This window comes from Tetrao urogallus, assembly GCF_951394365.1.
Source record: "Tetrao urogallus genome assembly, chromosome: 1".
Lineage (NCBI taxonomy): Eukaryota > Metazoa > Chordata > Aves > Galliformes > Phasianidae > Tetrao > Tetrao urogallus.
Window position 1 is genome coordinate 22,835,681 of NC_136813.1, and position 20,063 is coordinate 22,855,743.

Consider the following 20,063-nt stretch of genomic DNA (forward strand, 5'->3'; position numbering starts at 1 on the left):
AGTTTACCTTGATTCTGAAGTTTTTCTTTGTGTTTGGTTTTAGGTATATCTATTGTAATAGAAACATGACTAGTGAAATTAAATTAAAAATATGTCTGATTTAGTTTGCACTTCATTCAGTGGTAAAGTTTTCCCAAGTTATATTACCAACTGTCCTTTAAAACTGAGATTAGTGAATTTTTTCCCATTTCTTTCTTTCTTTTATTAATTTAGGATGTGAAAGCTATCGTAACCCACTCCATTCACAGCGCAATTCATTCCATTGGAGGGATTCAAGTTCTCTTTCCTCTCTTTGCCCAACTAGACAATCGACAGCTGCATGACAGTCAGGTGGAAACAACAGTTTGGTAAGCTTCTTTCAAGCAAGATAAACACAAAATTTAACAAAGTTCCTGTTTTGGGAATGTTTTGTTTATTTTCTTTTTTAAATGCTTTAACTTCTGTTTTACTTTTGTTTCATTAAAAATACATCCTGAATTTGCACAAGTAATTTACTGTAGAATTGTGCAAATCGTAATAACCTAAGGAGTTTCTAGATTAAGCTGGTCATAAGTGATTGGGTTAATAATGATTTCAAATTACATTGGGGGTTTTTTTAAGGATAGTTTTCGATGTTTTTTTCAACTTCTCAAATAAATGAACGTGCTTTTACTTGTAGATGAAATGTCATTTACTTCTAAAAGTCTGAGCCATTTGAATCCAATAACATTCCAACTTGAAGAAAGATATCACTTTCCATATTAGTACATGGGCAGAAAGTCACAAAGCTGACTTAAAAGACTGAAAGTCACATAGCTTTGTTTTAACCATATTACAATTGCAACAGGATAGGGAGGATTTTAAGAGACTTCTAAATAAAGGCACGTTAAACCTCTACTGTGATGACATGGACCTCTTGCTGCATCCTGTCTGAGGGGGATCTTGTTCTATTGGTAACATAAAATATGAAAAATAAATAAAAATTAAGTGTATATGGCAATGAAACTGAAAAGTTAAAGCTTAAGTCCTGTCAACTGTGTTTTTCTGTACAGGATTTGGGAACGGCATAAACTCTCTCTTGTGTTTCAATAAATATATAAAGTACATAATTCAGAGTACATGGAGTATTTTCCTGTTCAGAATGCCCTGGCATTATTAATTATTCTGGATATTTCTGGTTGCAAGAAATAGCTCAATAATAATTTCACAAACTGAAAAATAATAAATAAAAAATAAAATAGTAAACTTAAAAGGACCTACGTCTTTGAATAATTTATTTGGACATGATGCATTCGTATAATTACTCCAGGAAGATCACTTATCTAACCTAATTAAAGAAATTTATCAATTTTTTTAAGTTTTGTCAAATCATCTGTTTTCGTCCTTGGTAACCAAGTTGTAGCTAAGATTGCTGATAGGTTAGGTTTTATTTCATGAGAAATTTTAGTACAATGCTGGAACAAATACAACAATCTTAAAAATAACTATTTCTACTTCCCAGCAGGAAAGTGATGAAAATAATTTCTTTCAATTTCAAAAGCAGAGAAAAGCTGGTGGTTACTAATTTGTTTTCTAATATGTACTTTGCATTGGAGTGTTGTGAAGTAATAAGAGGAATGGGGATGGGGATTGGTTTGAATAAATGTTAGAAAAAAATCTTCATGTGTTTTTATTGTGGCACAGAAATACATGTTTTTATACATGGCGCAGAAATAGGCAAAATACTTTTTTCAGTTTGAGGAAGATTATGTGTCTGTACACATCTGTGTATATATGAATAAAATGTATGTTAAATTATTAATATCCTGAGTATATAATAGATGATAAAGCAGTAACTCAATCTGTTTAAAATGGAGAGCTAACATAATGTAAGTCTTAGAAATTGAGCAAAAGGCCAGTTTGTCCTAAGTGGTCTTTCTGTTGAGTGAGAACAGTAATAAACCCCAATGTAAAATGTACAGAACCATTTCTGGAGTTAGTTGAACTGTGAATAGGAAAAAAGTTCTGACTGAATATATCAGTGCATTTCTTCTATGCTTAGGTTATTATTTTTGTAAAGAGCTCTGTAATCCATTGTGCTGCAAATTATACACAGTACAAGATGTGATCCCAACTGAAGCACATATTGAAAAGACTTCTGAGTGAATTCTTGCTTGATGAGATGTGACAGAAATGTTGAATTATTGTTTCTCTAATATATGTGCATTATTTTTTCCTATTTGATTTAATGGGATGTAGACATGGAGAAAAAAAAAAGTTCAGGTGAAGAAGGAAGTAGGCAGATGGAAGAATAAAAGATCTCTGTGTGGAAAGGATGGAGACCTTAGGGGAAGGAAAAGGGAGATTCAGTTGTGGAATGGATATTTATTGTCCTTACTTACTATATCCTTTCCCTTTCCCTTCTTCAGGTGTTATTTCCCTTCCAAAATTCATTTGTATAACTGGCTCTGATACCTACCTATGCTTTTCTTACCTGTGAAAAGTAAAAATATCTACATCAGGGCTGCTCTTCTTTCTGAGAAATTGCTGGCATTCAGCAATTACAAAATATCTATTTTTATAGTGATACCATCTTAAAGTGGGTAACCTTCGTGCTTCTTTGTCAAAAAAAAAAAAGTCCAAGGGATGTTTGATGACAGTAGACCATTATATTTCTAAAGGCTTACTCTGGCTGTAGCCAAGTGGGGGGAATCACATATTGTCCCCTGGATATTTTTGCTGTCCTTGGTCTTGCCTTATTGTGTTCCTCAGAGATGGGAAATGTCAACAGCTTGATACCCATTGTGAGTATCCAAGCTTTCCAGACTACTTTTCTGAATCCTTCCCACCTCCTTCTCTCCTTCACATTTCAAAGTCTGTTTAGTAAGTTCAGGTTTCTCAGTTGTTTTTTGTATATTTACTTGTAAGGAATTTGATAACAGGTCTGTAAGGGAACACCTTGCTTTTAATCTCCCTGATCCACTTATAATTTTAATTTCTAAATGAATATGTTCTGTGTAAATAAAATTCTGAATTATAAAGCAGGGTGATTTAAGTATAGCAACTCTGTGACTTAATGGCATTCTTTGTGAATGTTCTTTATTCCTGTTTATATATCCTTGTATGTCTTATCTGCATCTTCAGCGAGACCAATGAAGTACCCTACACTTCTACTTTTGAGGCACTATAAAAGTTCTTATGCTCTCATACACTAAAATTAGAATGATGGAAACTGATCCCACATCTTAAATAGATTTTCTTGTTTTCGGTGACACCTGCTATTCAGAGGAGTAGTCTGTCAATTTGAATGTTAGGCTGCCAGTTTTCATCCTGCTTTTTATCTCTTTTCAGGGTAAAAAAATGTAGCAGTTTAAGTTTATGTTATAAAAATAAATATAGAGTGCTTTTTTCTGATACTGTTGTTGATAACTTTGATCATGCTACATTGGTAATACAATAAGGAAGGATTTGCTTTGTTCCCTTGTGGTGTCTTGCAGGTGGCTTTAAATTCCTTTGGGTCTGGGTGTGCTGAGCACTGACATACAGATTAACTGATATTGAGTGGAATCGTTGGTACTTATTCAATTCTATGGCAGAATAAAGTGCAAGCATTAATTCAGGTGTGATTGTTGCTTTCACCTTTACTATACTGGGGCCATATCGAAAAGGATCTGTAGAAACAGCTCTTGAAGGATTTGTAGCTGTTTGCTTAAGCAGATTGAGTCAAAAGATTTATTTTATATACTTATTCTAGAAGTTACTAACTGGATTTGCTACATCCCATAAGCTGCACCATAGCAATTAAAAACACTTCTACTGTTTATCTTACGAAATAAATCCTGTGCCCAGGCCCTCCTTAACTAACCTCAAAGGTGATATATAACATCTTTGCCCAATTTCCCCAGATCTGTGCTAAAATAATTACAGAATCTTTTCAGAAAACTTTATTGCTAATATTATTTTGACTCTTTAATATGGACGGTCCTGATACAGAATATATTGCCTACCTACTACAGTGCATCCAGAGGAGGGCCACGAAAATGATCCCAGGGACGGAACACCTCTGTTATGAGGACAGGTTAAAAGAGCTGAGGCTTGTCAGCCTAGAGAAGAGAAGGCTCCAGAGAGACCTCAGAGCAGCCTTTCAGTATCTAAAGGGAGGCTGTACGAAGAAAGGTGACATTTTTTTTAGCAAGGTCTGTTGTGATAGGACAAGGGGAAAGTGTTTCAAACTAAAAGAGGAGAGATTCAGATTAAATATAAGGAAGACGTTTTTTATGATAAGGGTGATGAAGCGCTGGCACAGATGGCCCGGAGAGGTGATGGATGCCCCATTCTTGCAGACATTCAAGGTTAGCCTGGACAAGGCTCTAAGCAACCAATCGAGCTGTAGGTATCCCTGTTCACTGCAGGGGTTTTGGATTTGGTGACTTTTAAATCTCCCTTCCAACCCTTCCAAATCAAACAGTTCTATGGTTCTGCTGAGAGCAAGTGAAAGTGGAACTTTGTCAAGGGAGCAACAGTATTTCCACTCCTGCTTGTCATCTTTTCCTGTAAATGCTTTGTCTTTTATTCTGATCAGTTAAAATCTTTTACTCTTTTTTAAATTTTTCCAGTAGTTTTTATGTTTAGATGATGTCTCTTTAGACTCCTGACTGAAGTTAGTGATGTTGCTGTGTATGTTTTTTAGAAGGTTAACTTATATGACTATCCTGTATCTTGGATAGCAAGTTTTGTATGTTCCTGTGGATTTAAGCTAAGGATCAAGTACCTTAGGAATTCTTTTTTGAAAAGCAAGACATTAATTGTTGCTCTATCTATTTTGCTTTTTCTTTCCTCTTTTCCACTTACTCTGCTTATGCAAATGTTTTCAAGAATGGTCATGTAAGAGCCTGTGGTGGGGTTAATCTTATGATCTGTTGGTCTTATTTTGGAGAAGCTGGGAATGCAGATGAAGTTAGTTTGTAAAGGTTGCTTCCTATATATAATCAGATAGAACAAATACCTGCATTTGTCTCTTTTACATATCCTCTTCAAAGTAAATAATCTACTATTTATTAAGATACTTAGATATTTATAGTTACATGCCTGCTTTTGTTTATCCTCCCTTTTGTAATGCACGATCTATGTAGATAATTTCATTGTCCACGCCCTAAGGTGTAATTTAACAAATTCATGATAGAATTAGCATAGAAGATTTTCACAGGAAAAAGTAGACTACAGAAAGTTTTCTATTTAGTTATTTCTTGAACGGAAAAAAAAAAAAAAGGCAATGTATGACTTATATCCCAGTGGAGAACATTCTTCGTTTAGGGTTTTCTTTATAATCTAGTACTCTTTGTCAACTGAGTTTTTATTAATATTTGCACTGAGTGATGTTCCTAATAGAATGCTTTTTTTTGTAAGTGAAATAATGAGAATTTATTTAATAGGAATTGTTTTTCTAACAATTGTACAGTGGCTACAGTTCAATAGCTCCATGAAAAAATAATTATTATTCTCTTACTGGGAACCACCAAAAATTTAGATGTTGACAAAGAAGATTCTTCCTTGTTCACCTGTTGTCGTCGTGTACAGATATCATAAACTTGAGATCTCTTTCTCTGGAGATGTTCAAAAAGCACCTGGACACTTTCCTGTGTAACCTACTGTAGGGAACCAGCTTTAGCACTGGGGGTTGCACAGGATGATCTTCAGAGGTCCCTTCCAACCCCCACGGTTCAGTGATTCTGTGATTTCTGCTCTGACTTGTAATCTGCACAGGCTCTTTATAGTTCCCAACGATGGCTCAACAAGATCAAGTGCCGAGTCCTGCACTTTGGCTACAATAACCCAAGTGCTGTAGGGTTGGGGATGAGTGGCTGGATGATTGTGAAGAGGAAAGAGGAAAGGGACCTGGGGGTGTTGGCTGATTCTCAGCTGAACATGAGCCAACAGTGTGCCCAGATGGCCGAGAAGGCCAATGGCATCCTGGCCTGCATTAGGAATAGTGTGGCCAGCAGGAGCAGGGAGGTGATCATCCCCCTGTACTCAGCTCTGTTGAGGCCGCACCTCGAGTACTGTGTTCAGTTTTGGGCTCCTCACTACAGGAGCGTCTGAGGGAGCTGGGATTGTTCAGTCTGCAGAAGAGAAGGCTCAGGGGAGACCTCATTGCACTCTACAACTTCCTGAAGGGAGGCTGTGGTGAGGAGGGGTTTGGCCTGTTCTCCCAAGAAACAAACAGGACCCGAGGAAATGGCCGCAAGTTGTACCAGAGGAGGTTTAAATTAGATAAGGAAGAACTTTTTCTCTCAGAGTGGTCAGGCACTGGAATGGCTGCCCATGGAGGAGGTGGTGGAGTCGCCATCCCTGGCAGTGTTCACGACGTGTCTGGATGAGGAGTTACGAGATCTGGTTTAGTGCTTGTGGTAGCAGTGGTGATGGGAGGATGGTTGGACCTATGATCTTGCATGTCGTTTCCAACCTTGTGATTCTATGATTCTATGGAGGTGGAGAGAGAAAACATAATATTTATAGATGTCTGTAATTAATCATTTTTTAAAAAGAAAGAAATGCCACATGCTGAAACTTTGAAGACTATTATCTAGCCATTACCTTTGTGAATTGCCATAATATCTGTTTTACTTTATTAGCAGTATAGTAGTACTATTACGTGGTTGTTCACTGAGGATTGTAATACTGATACATTGTAGTGTCAAATCAAAATGGTGAACTATTGAAACATAATAGTTATTTTTTAATATTTCTCTAATTTGGCCTGAATTAAAAAGCTAGGTGGTATTTGTAACTTTACAGTGTGTGTCATGACTGCCTGAACCGTAAAGGGAGGGACTTTACAAATATCACAGATGTGAAAGAAATCTACTGTGCACACCAATTCTGTCCTGTGATTTGTTGATTTTTGATTTGTATTTTATATTTTATCTTCACAAGAGATATGTATTTTGAGTGTGGAAACACTGGCAATGCTGTAACAAAGAAATTAATCTTCAGATTTTTTATGCAGTGGATTCCAGAGACTTACCTATCTCTACAACACACTAATCATACATTAAGCAGTATCATAATCACTGGAAATGAAGAAGCTTCTTGTTTTGGACAGAAACTTTTTTTTTCCCCTACAAATTAGGAATTGAAAACTACTGGAAAAAATATCCTGAAATTAACTGTATTTTCAGTAGGAGAAATGATAATTTTTGTCTGATATAGTGTTGGTATGCATACATATTCTAATTGTTTGTCTATATCATAGCTGCACTGCAGACAAACTGATGTCTTCTAGGCATGGCATGGTATAGATGAGAAGTAGGAATGGGCTGAAGTATCCTTTATATTTGCCTTTGTATCTAGGGGAGTTGAAAATAGGCAAGAATGGAGAGAAATTGTGTATGGCAGTGCACAGAATTTTGCAAGTTTAATTTGGGTCCTGCACCAATGTGATCAATTGTAGTTACTGGTAAGTCTGTTTGAAAAATTGCTCTTCTTAGAAGACAGTCTTCTAACCAATATTATTTCCCCTGGGTCAACAGTAACCTTTTTAAAAACATTTTAAAAAATTACATTTATTATGCTAATTTAAAAATAAAAAGAAAAGGTGTTTAAAATCTTCAGGTTAAATTTATTTTCAGTTTTCAAGCTGATTACATAAATGGATTATCCTTAGGAACATGTTAAAAGTTCTGGGTACAATCCTCTAAATTAGGCAGGCAGACTAAGTCCTTAGAATGCAGTGCTGAGGAGAAAAAAATCCATTGTGATTATGAAAGTACTGCTACCTTTATATGTACGAATACATATACTTACATGTTTGCATGAAGTCATTCTGGACATGTAGAGGAGAAAATTTGAAGGACTGAGGAAATCTATTGAGATTTATCTGAGAATTTTTTACTGCTCAGTCTATTCAGGCAGATTGAATGCTCTCCAGCATAAAGCATAGATAAGATGACACGTAAAAATTATTGTTTCATGCAACAGCTGTTATTTAGTGCAGTTTCATTCCTTTTTTCCTCCTCCAAAATAGAAATTTCACTTGAAACAAATATATGGAAGATTTCAGGGGATAAAATGAGACTAAGCATGTAATCTGTTTTCAGTCTCTCTTTGATCATTTTCTCCAGGTAGTAATAGTTCAGCATCCTATGAGAATGAGAATTTTAAAGCCCTTCCTTTTTGATTTTAAAGTCTTTGTATCAGTTAAAATTTGTAAGGTGTATTTAATTACTTCATTTCATGCATAATGATGTGGACCAAATGCTAGCTGTATTTAATTACAGTGCTAATTTTCATCAATGCTGTTGCGCCATACAGTATTCACCTCAAACATTGTGCCTCTGTGTGAATGTCAGGCTGTTCTCCTTAACTGCTTTTTCTGGTACTTGAAGTTTTTAACGTGCTTGAAGGCGTAATGATGCATTCACACGTGCTATCCCAAGATTTGAATTAATATATACTACAGTGAATTCTGTTGTTTATGGTGGCAATCTTGGCTAATGCAAAAAGATGAAGAGTGTAGCTTGAGTGACATCTGACAGTCCTGAAATGAATCTTTGCAGATTGGCTTTGGGTTGTCTTTGGATACCTGATTTCAAAGACGTTCAAAGCCGTTTTGGACTTAAAACAAGTCATAGTACATTCACAAAGGTATAGGCTGAATTAATACATTTCCATGAAACTGGTAACTTTGGCGTCACATTGCAGTGACAGGTATGGTAGTTCTGTACAGAGCTAATGTGTCAAATGCCATTAAAAACAGCTAAAATCTTCAAGATGACATGTGGGCTCTGAATTAAAAAACTTTGTTCGTTGAGTCTTACTTGCATAGAACCAGCTCGTGTCTTTCTCTGTCTGTAGCATGGTTAAATATTAACTAAGTTAATCAGGCCATTGATTATTTCAGAGTTGGCTGGTATGTTTTATATATAATTAAAAAGTAGCAAATACAGAAAATCTGTGTTTTACAGAGTCCTTATTCCTTATAATTTATATTTGGAGTCGTATCAGAATTTCTAGCCAGTGTGAAAAAAATTATGTTAATATGAAATACAAATAACTCCAGTCCATGAGTTTCCATTTAAGTTCATAGAACAGACAAATAAATTGTAAAGCAATGGAACAGGCTTTTGGAATAGCACTCATAGAAGTGAAAGTAAAACCCATTAACTTAAGTCTAGTGGCATGCTCACAGTATAAAAATCTTTTAAATGCATTTTAATAGTAGTTTTTGTCTTTTCAATATAATATTAGTAGTGTTCACTGTTGCAGTTTAGGTCCTAGTCCCACAACTCTGCTCTGTTTCTTAACTTTATGCATAGTGGGTCATTCTTCTAAGTCATAGAGCTACTCACAAAGTAAGAAAGTAAATATCACTGATATGCTCTTTTCTTTGACCCATTCAACTTTCTAGAATTTTTCTAAATACAAATATTCCAAATTTTACATGACCTTCTCATGGATAGCCATGTTTGAAAAAATTATGGGTGCCTTATTTTTAAATAACAAATACAGTAGAAACTTTCCATCATGTTAAGGGAAAAATGATGCATATAATCTGTTTTGAAATTGATGTGACAGTTTGACAGGCTGTTTTGATAGAAGCTTTTGAATTCTGCAAGTGGATGTTATCTGTGTTCTTTTACTGCTGACACGTTGTGGAGAATTCTCTTTGTGATTTTTAGACTGATTATTGTGACCATCCAGCAATGAAGCAAGACAAGGCACTGTTTCACGTTCACAGCATGTCCTTTGTCTGCAGTCTGCTTTTTGCATGCCAGCCTTGCTCACTGTGTAGGGTATTCTTTTCCTCGGCATGTTAATTTGTGTTTGGTACTGACAGGGATTAACCGATATCAACATTTATTTCAGTGTTGAAGACTGTGTTTGGATATCAAGGAAACCTTTAGCTACCTAAATAACCTGTGTAAAATTGAAATTTATAAAGTGCAGTTGGACATTTCCTTTATTTCATAGTTGGAAATGCTACAATTTTCACCCCTGTCTTGTCCACCACCTACATGAGAACATTTATGGTAACAGATACTTGTCTGCACAGTTAGGAATTATTAAAAATATTTTATTCTTAGAAAAGAAGTATGACATTTTTTCATTTTTAAGTCAGTGCAGTGCAGTTATGTCACCTACTTTTTTAAACTATTTGCAAAATAATGTACAATATTATCTTTCTGTCACAGAAGTTTTTTTTTTTTCCCCCTTTTCCTCTGGGTTTTCGGCAACACATGAGCATATTTTTGTTTCCTTCACACAATGCAAGAATGCATTGTGATTTTTTTTTCTCCCATGCTGAATTCATCTGCCATGTATTACCTCTGTTTGTTGTTTTTCATAACATAGTTTACCTTCTTGCTGTTCCCTGAGGTCTTTAACATCTCTTCAGCTTTTAAACTGTAACCTTTCTGAGCACCATTTTTTTTTTCCAACCCTCTTGGAGGTTTCTGAACACCTCACAGACACTGAGAACTTCTGGGATGGGCTACTGGGTGATTTCCTTAGTGTTTCTTGAGTTTCTTTGTGCATTCCTGAATGGTCAGGCCTAGAATTTATTTTCATGCTTGATCTGCTGAAAGTATGATAGAAGCTCTGCACCCTGGTGGTTTTACAGCGGTTTGTGCTGGGTGTTGTTGCTTGCAGAGCAATTTGAGGCCTCATTTCCATGGTATACTAGTGACTACAGGGATTGAAAGTATGGAATGATTATGCATATCTGCATATCTTGTTCTTTAACACAATTAGTCTGGATGGTCAAATAGTTGGCACAGAGGAAATGGCCTCAAGTTGTGCTGGGCTAGATTCAGGCTGGATGTTAGGAAATACTTCTCTGGGAGAGTTATCAGGCAGGCTGCCCGGGGGGGGGGATGGAGTCACTGTCCATGGAGGTGTTCAAGAAACATTCAGGTGTTGTACTGAGGTAAACTCATAATTTACTGGGAAACATTGGTGATGGGTGGATGGTGAGACTAAATTATCATTTTGCAATGTTGGTGATTCTATGATTCTACAGTTAAATAAGGAGAGCTGGAAAAATGATTTTTCCAATTCTGTCTACTTGAATATGAACTCAGTGGTAGGAGTGGGATTTCTACTATTGTAATACAAGAACAACCATTGGAGAATTTTGTCAACAGGGAATGTAACATTTGAATTTTTTCAAGGGCTTGTTCACCTTAAGCCTTTTTCTGTTAATTTAATAGATGGTTAATGTTGAGAGTGTAAAAAAATGATTTTTCTGTATTTGTAACATGAAAATTGCTTGTTCTTTACATGCAGTGCTACCCTATTGGCTTTCTTGGTTGAGCTTCTTAAGAGTTCAGTAGCAATGCAAGAACAGATGCTCGGTGGAAAAGGCTTTCTAGTCATTGGCTACCTCCTTGAAAAGGTACAGGTATTATTTGGTTTTGTTCTTAGTATTTCTCCTGTCTTTATGGTATTTTCAGTCACTTGGCATATCTGTGGTATAAAACATTTTTTATTGCAATACTTCTAAGCTTTCTAGAGGAGCCTTTTCATCTTCTTTGTCTTCTTATCTCCCAGTATTCAAATAGATGATACTCTGGAGTTGATCCTGTTTGTCTAATTAATGCTTTTTCTTTAGAGCTCTTTGTGAATCACTTTAAATGTATTTTCCTTTGTGTTTCTCTGCTCTTTGTCCCTCAACATGTCCTTTAGGAAAGTTACATTGTTCCTAGTTTATACATGCATATCTCAGACATGCCATAATTTAGGTTTACTGTAGCATTTGCGTGTTAATAAAAATTAAAGTAATCCTCTGTGGCTTAGTTCTGAAATTGATAAAATAATTGAGTTGGGTTTTGAAGAAGGAAAGCTGTAACATAATTTTGTTTATGGGAGAAACAATTGAAAGGGGTGTTTTCTTTGCTTGTTTGCTTTCAGACATGATGAGCAGTTATCACAAAGCTGAGGTTCATTTCAGATGCTTGCTTGATGACCACTCTGTGCCTTCTGGCCCCAAACCATTATAATGTCCTGTTATTATAATTAAATACAGCTGACAGTAGTTTGTTTTAAGATTGCTAAGGCAGTAATATTTACAGTTGAATCTTATGGCTGTGATGTTCTTGAATGACTCCAACTGTATTTTTGGTCAACATGTGGTTAATATAGTAACAATCATTTGAGAAGGAATCACTATTAGGGTTTTGCTGAACTACTATTACTGACAAATGGACTTCTCATCTAAAAATAACAAATTTGCATTTTCTCAGACTGTATTTATAGCATTAAAAGTAAATGGAACAATTTGTAAGGAAAGCAAATAGAAGGATGTTTGGCATTTTTTTTCTTATTGGTTCCTTTTGTTTGCTTGGTACATAAAGAAATTTGTGAAAGTCTGCCTTCCGTGTCTGCAAAGGAGCAGATCTCAACAGTGTTTCATGGCATAGCTATGAAGCTGAACAACTCTCCTGCAATTTGAGGAAACTTTGAACCCAAATATTTCAAATTCTTAAATTTAACAATAAGAAATCTGCTAATAACATGTGTTTGCATATTGATAATTTCAGTAAAACTCATAAACTATCTGAAGAAGAGCTAAGGTTTTCTGACACAGTTCTCAAGGTGTTCTTCTGTGGGATGGAGAATGCTGACTGGATTGTAATAAAGCGAACAAACAAAAAAGAAAATAGAACAAGAATTTATTCAGAGTTATTGCCTGATGTTTTGTAAAATGTAGTTCGTAGAAAGACCATCAGTTTTATTAGAAAGCATAAGTTGCTTATGTTTGTTTCCTTTCTTATCCAATGAAATAAAAACATATGAGTTTCCATGTATTTTGTAAAGATGAACCCTGTGAAAATATCATTTGATATTAAGTATCATTAGATATTAAGAAATTAAGTATATTAAAGAATCTATCTATCTATCTATCGATCTATCGATCTATCTATAAATTTCTCTTTTTAATTTTTTTTTTCCCCAGTCATCTAGAGTTCATATAACCAGAGCAGTTCTGGAACAATTTTTATCATTTGCAAAATATTTGGATGGATTGTCTCATGGAGCACCTCTGCTGAAGCAATTATGTGATCACATCCTTTTTAATCCCGCTATCTGGATACATACCCCTGCAAAGGTAGTTGTACATTTGAAGTATGTTGTGACTCTTTATACACTGAAGTGAAATAGTTATGTTCTTTTATGCTACGGTACTTATGTATATATATATACATAATGTATATGTATATATATACATAATTTATATGTATATATATATATATATTTCAATTTGAAAGCACTGTAATAGCAAAGATACTTTTGATCATGAAGTTTATCCATTGCTTAACTATGTTCTCCAATGCCTTTTATACAGTTGTAAAAGCAGTTAAATTCTTGCTTAAGATTCTGGGTAATTCTGTCAAAAAAATTTCGGAGGTTGCATGGTTTTCCTACAGATTAAGCATTAAGAAGACTAAGAAAAAGAAAAAAAAAGCAACAAAAAAGCAACACATGTATCAGTACGTAAATGATGGAATCATATATAATTTTTCTTAAAAGGAATTTCAGGAGGTCATTCCAGGTGACGATCCAGTGATGATAAACCAGTTTCTGCCCTCATTAAAGTTATTTCTAATATTTTTTGTATTGTTTTTAATCGCATCCAAACTAATTCCCAATGAAATTTTGAAGTCTTTTAATACTCAGCTTACACTTATGTAGATAACTATTTCATTCTTCAGGTGCAATTGTCCTTGTATACCTACTTATCAGCTGAATTCATTGGAACTGCTACAATCTATAACACTATACGCAGAGTAGGAACTGTACTGCAGTTAATGCACACACTGAAATACTACTACTGGGTGGTTAATCCTGCTGATAGCAGTGGCATTACTCCTAAAGGATTAGGTAAGTACAAAGAAAGAAATTATGTGCATTTCCTCTATAGGAAAATCTTTGATATATATTTGTTAAGGTCCCTAAGGCTTGCAGACAAGGTAAGTTGGCAGTAAGCCAGCCGTCAACAACTCTGATAAGTGAGTTGCTGACACCCTTTCCAATGTTTATAGGTATTCCCAAAAGGTTTTTACTGTGGTCTTCACAGTTATGTGCAACTACTTCAGAAAACACAGAAAAAAATTACTGTGTTGAAGAAAAAAATGTTAACTATTTCTCATAACAACGCTTTTTGGTATTTAAGTATGATAATGTTTGTTTGGTATTGTTAAGTGATTGATCTTTGAAAACAGAATGGAAACTTCTATTTCTCTTGAGATCTCTAAAGTATATTTTCGGTTCAGTAATATTTTCTCTCTGCTCTTGTAAAACAGATTGGTTTAACTTTGTTTATAGCCATGTGCTTGATCTAACTCAGGAAGTATTAAAAGGTATCAACAACAAAATACGATAATGCATGCAGGCTAAATGCTGCATGTAACAGATGCATATTAACCAAAGCATCAAATCATTCTAATCCTATACTCTCCAACTATAATGTCATTACATTTAGCAGACTACTTGTGCAAAGAAGGGAGGATTTGGCAGAAAATCTCTAAAAAATTAATTCATGTGAGAACCTCATAAATTATTTTTATTCTGTAACTATTACTGTCATGTTGTGAAATTGAACAATTGGGAGATTTTGTAGTGCTGTCACACATCCAAATATTTAAGAATCTAAATGTGTATAAGCTATTGTCTAATTCTTCAATTATGTTAGCTACATAGATAGCTATATGAAAATTTGGGTGGGGGAGGGAGGTTAAATAAAAATGTAAGAATCAATACTTATCCTAGATTATCTAGGATCTATTATCCTAGATTAGGTATCCTTATAAGCAGTGAAGCTGCTTATAAAGAGCAGCCTGTGAGCATATTCAGTCTAAGATAAGAATTGTTCCTTCCATTTTTATTTATTCATCAAAAAATAGGAACTGGGACTTCATTTATAGTTATCTCATAATGTAATGTTAGACTAACTATATTCTTCACACAGTTACTAAAAATTGCTTAAAAAATACCTAAAAAGAGCAGACTCTGCTCAGCAAGACTAGAGAGCTACTTGAGTTGAAGGGCATTTGCTTTCTAGATTCCATTGGCTGACTAGATCTCCTTTGCAAGGTTAGAAGCTGGTCTTGTGTGTTTGTAAGTATGCTGTAGACATTTGAAATTAGGATGAGATGAATCCTACCATAGGGCTGACTCTCTCCTGCCTCACGCTTTGGATGTCCTATTCAGCTGTGGGTTGCCCTGCAGGGGGTACAGTTTTTCACCAGACAAGTTAACCAGCTCTTAACTCAGAGATAAATTATTTTGTTAAAAGCCCAGCCAATGAGTTTATAACAGCTACACCACAATTACAATTGCTCTGTTAAATGGCCATCTACTGAGAGGTGAGTTTTCCAGATGTCAACCATATTTACTTCCAGACTGTGATCTGGAAGATGGTTCAACCACTTTGAGATTGTGAATTTGATAATATTGTTTTCTTGCTATTACTATCATGCTTTTTTGTCTTTTAATTGAAAAGAGTTCCTAGAGTTCTGTGTCATGATGCTATTAGCTAACAACACTTCATGAATGTATTGCATATTCCAGAATTCCCTCTGGCTGGGCTTGCTTTTGTGGAAACTGTGTGACATTTCTTTCTGCAGAAGATTTGTATTACTAAGCTGTATTTTTTGAGTATTTGTAAGTGTAATGCCAACTGAGTAGCTAGAAAAAAAAAAATACAATCTATTCTTCAAAATCTGAACATGGAGTACAAAGGACACAGATTTAGGGAGGAGAAATGAATCAGTTAACTCGAAGTTAGCATACATATGGATGTTTTACTTCCCTATTTTTATCTCTATTTCTTATGTATTTTAAGGGAATAGTACATTCTTTTATTTGTGTCAGTTTCAGTCTAGAGGCATCTTCTATTTCTCTAAGGATGCAACCAGATAGCTCCCTGAAAGGTAATCAGATAGTGCAGATTACTGCTTGTTTGTTGTAGCAGTACAACAAAAATCATAATTACTAAGGCCTGCATAGTGTAATTGGGAAATCATTCAATAGATGGTGAGGCAATGTACATTTTCAACATACATATTTTTAGCCACTACATCTGCATTTCCACTTTTTTTGAGTTAGATTTACAGCTAATAGTGCCTTTTTTCAGATTACGTTTTTCTTCTTTCTTTCTTATCCTCTTCCCTGTTGTTTAAACTGCAGAAAGACTTACGTATTTCATACAATTATATGAAAGTATTTTGTCATACTTCTCATCTAAAAATGGGCATTGTATTGAGTTGAAGCTTGTTGGCTTATCAGGAAAGATGATCAGTGAGGTGGTACTGTATCAGCAAATCCATCATAGCTATGGCATTTTGTCCATGTGAATCAGCTCTTACGTTACAGGTAGCAAATGGTTTGATGATTTGCAAGTAAATGACTGTGGAAATATAATTGCTGAAGTGATGGGTTGCTGAATTCAATTTCATATTAACTTAATTTCATATTAGTTATCTTATCCAACTCATATTAATTAATTTCATCAATTGATAAAATTCTTGAAAACTTCTCAAAATGTTTAATTGCCTGGATATTAAATTACTTTTCTTCACCAGATGTTATCCTTTCTTTTAACATTAACTGCAATCTGGCAACATGTTTTGTGGCTCTGGTGGATTCAAGGTGATAATCTTAGAATACTATAAATAGAAAAAGCTGCAGATAATATTATGTAATGGTTTTTCTTTACATCTCTGTTTTCAGCAATTCATAGCTTCCCCAACTTTAGTAATTCGGAAAATTTAACTATTCCAGAATGTTATTTTTGTGTTGATTTTATTAGTCTGCATGCAGCTACTATGCAACATATTCTCTGCATGTTTATCATTTGTTACAAGGTAAAAATAAGTTTGTAAATGCAAAAATCTTATACATTGTATGTATAAGATATTATATATTATATGTATATATTCTATGTACAAATACAATGATGTTGGAGTTCCGTTTGTTAAGTGGCATTTGATATTTCAGAATGAAAAAATGAGCCCTATTATCTGTGACTGGTAACTTTACTGTAAGAAACAGAAAAGTATCATAATAGGAGAAAATCATAGTATGGACTGGTCAAATCTATTTTTCTCAAGTTCAGCGACCAGGATGTCATGTGGTTCAGTGTCAAATGCTTTGCACAAGTCCAGCTAGATGACATCTGTTGGCCTTCCTTTATCCACTGACTCTCTAGCTCCATCATAAAAGGCCACCAAGATTGTGAGGCATGACTTGCTTGTGGTAAAGCCATGCTGGTTACCGCCAATCACCTCATTTTTATTTTCCATATACCTCAGTAGGGCCTTCAGGAGGATCTGCTCCATGATCTTGCCATGGTCAGAGGTGAGACTGACTGGCCTGTAATCCCTAGATCTTCTTTTTTTCTCTTCTTGAAAATGGGCTTATTTTTCCCTAAAGTTGCACTAGCCCTCTGATTAAGTCCATGGCCTTTCCCTGGACTCACTTTAATAGATCAGCTCACATTGAGTTTTCCATCCATCAACAACCTTAAGTCCTTCTCTTCAGGTGTGCTCTCAATATACTCTCTGTCTAACCTGTATTTGTGTTTGGTATGTCCTGCTGGACCTTGTGCTTGACCTTGTTAAACTTCATTAAGTTTCTTTGGGCCCACCTCTTGAGCCTGGGTGGCATCCCGTCCCTCCAGCATTTCAAAACGGCATCTCCTTAGCGGAGACAGTTGAAACTCTAAGCTAATTTTACGTCAGACTTTTCAAAACTGAAAGAAACAGTAATGGAAATCTTACCAGTAACAGAAATTTGACAGTGTTGTACTATTTTCGGGTAAGTTGCTATCTTTTAAAAATGTAAGCTTATTTACACAGCTATCTGAATTGTATATTTCCTACATCTTGTATGGGAGTACCATTTTTTAGGTGGAGATAGTTTACTTTACTCTTACATACATATAAGTTTTTTGCTTCAAGGTCCTATTGCCTTCTTGTGTCTCAATAAGGCACCAAGTGGGTAAATTTCCTATACTGACAGTTCAGTATACCCCATTTAAAGCCAAACTGTCTGAATATTGAAGCTTCTCATTAGGCTAACACTGTTTTCTTTAAAAAATATGAAAGTTCAACCATTGCTTCTTCTGGTAGTCAGCTTATAAAATAGGAGGTGTAAACACTTAGAATTATTTGATATACTCAAATACTTGTTTCAAATTTGGTTTTCTATCACCTCTTTCATTATTGCTTTTTTATTTCAAACTGATGTTTCTTCTTGGATTTAGTATGCTAAATTTGTATTGTGTTTGTTTTTCCTTCTCGAGTATCAGAAACACTATTTCAAAACGTGTAGTTGCTTCATATTTTTTTTTGTAATTTTGATTGATCATTTTCCATCATATGTAGTTAGATACACATATATGGATCAATGTTTTTCTAATCTTAAAACTATGGATTTTACTTTCTTATTTTACTCTTGTTCTTTGTTTGCTTGCTTTTGCTTCAGTTATCAGTTGTAAATAGATGTCAGGAAAAGCTGACTTGTGTTTGATGAAGGCCATGTTAAAGTAAACCAGTGAAATAACTCTGACACCAGGAAGAGCAGCATAAGTAAAATCAGTTTCCACAGGAAACAATCTCCAATGTTGATTATGTTTTACGTTTTACACTGGAACTATGATTATAGCTGTTCTCTTGGTTTGGCACATAAATGCCTTTAACATTTTGTTAAATCTCACAGAATAGGATGTGAAGATGCAAGATCATAACGTTTTCAAATGTTTGCAGCATCTAAAGATTGCCTGTGAAGCAGGCAATTGAGTAAAAATTGCTTAGTGGTAGTTTCTTTCCTTAATTATTTTCTTCTGTGGATTTTGGATACAAATAGGATGAGTGGAGAATTATTTAACTCTTCTTATCTTGCTATGCAAAGTGATGCATTTCAGTGATAATACTTAAAACTATTAGAGAAATCTTCACATCACATTATCAGTCTTTTTGTTTGAGGGTTCATCTTTTCAAAATAAGTACCAGAGTGATATTTAAAGGAAAGTCAAGTCATCAGTGGATTTGAGAAGGTGCCTTTTCTGTTCCTTGTGTGTTGAAGAACTGAAAATATGGTTCTCCCATATCTCCAGAGAAACTATGGGTGTTTGAATAAGAAGTATGAAACTCAAGAACCTTTTGATATTGGCATCATTTGGGATATCTTCTTTTTAATCCTTTCTTGAAATTTCTGTTACAGAAATATTTTGCAGAGCTCTTCACTGACTTAGTGTTCCACTTTCAGTTTCCATAATTACAGTCTTTCAGGAGAGACAAAACACCTTGTTTTTTAGGCCTGGTTTTCAGACATTGTCTGATATGAATCCTGATAAGGTGTGGGAGGAGAGAGGCAACGTAAAGACACAGATTTCTGTGATACAGTTAGAGGAGTCAATTCTGCATTTCAGTTGGGGGAAAAAAATAACTGCTGGCTAGAAACAAACCAGAAAAACACGTGTGATTTTTGATGTACTGCCTTTAGTAGCAAAATGTCCAATTGTTTTAATGATAGGTAATAGGTATTTCATAGTACCATTAGACAGTATTCATAGAAAACAGTTCCTGTAGCATCAAAGCCTTTACAGCGGGTTACAGTCACTGTTGTTGCATGTGATGGTAGGAGAAAAGGCTGAGACTTATTTGCTTCTTTCAGAAAAGTACCCAGTTCTTATCTTCTCTCCCATTCAGAACAGAGAAGAAAACTTGAGGGAATCAGCCACTCTTTTTCTTCCATCTCGCCTTCAAGCAGAAATGTGAATTAACTGTGAATCTGAAATTAACCTTCATCTACATTCACTGTACAAAATCTAAGACTGGCACACATTGTTTGAAAAGTAGGAATTTAAAAAAGAAATTTCCAGTTCAACCGTAACTATTTATGAAAGGGGGGAATGTAGTATCCATAACTTACTCAGTATTTTGGTTACTTTTCTTTTACTAGTATACTTCCACAAGCACATTTTTTTCAGCATAAAGAATTACAGACATTCTTTTTGCTGGCTTAAATTTAACATTTTTGTTTCCAAATCCTTAGTTCTCTTTGATTAAATGGCTTCAGTTTCTGCTTGCAGGTAATGGCCATGA

General features: G+C 34.9%; 1 protein-coding gene across 3 annotated transcripts in view; it reads left to right on the forward strand.

Annotated features, from left to right (window-relative positions):
* The window catches only part of NBEA (neurobeachin), a gene marked incomplete at both ends in the record, with an annotated part of 460,977 nt that overhangs the window by 106,592 nt on the left and 334,322 nt on the right, over positions 1-20,063 (forward strand). For all 3 annotated transcript variants that reach the window (XM_079549697.1, XM_079549699.1, XM_079549698.1), the window contains 4 exons: positions 214-347; positions 11,242-11,350; positions 12,911-13,063; positions 13,668-13,836. In XM_079549697.1, the coding sequence (XP_079405823.1) occupies positions 214-347; positions 11,242-11,350; positions 12,911-13,063; positions 13,668-13,836 (565 nt within the window). The remainder of the gene's footprint in view (positions 1-213; positions 348-11,241; positions 11,351-12,910; positions 13,064-13,667; positions 13,837-20,063) is intronic.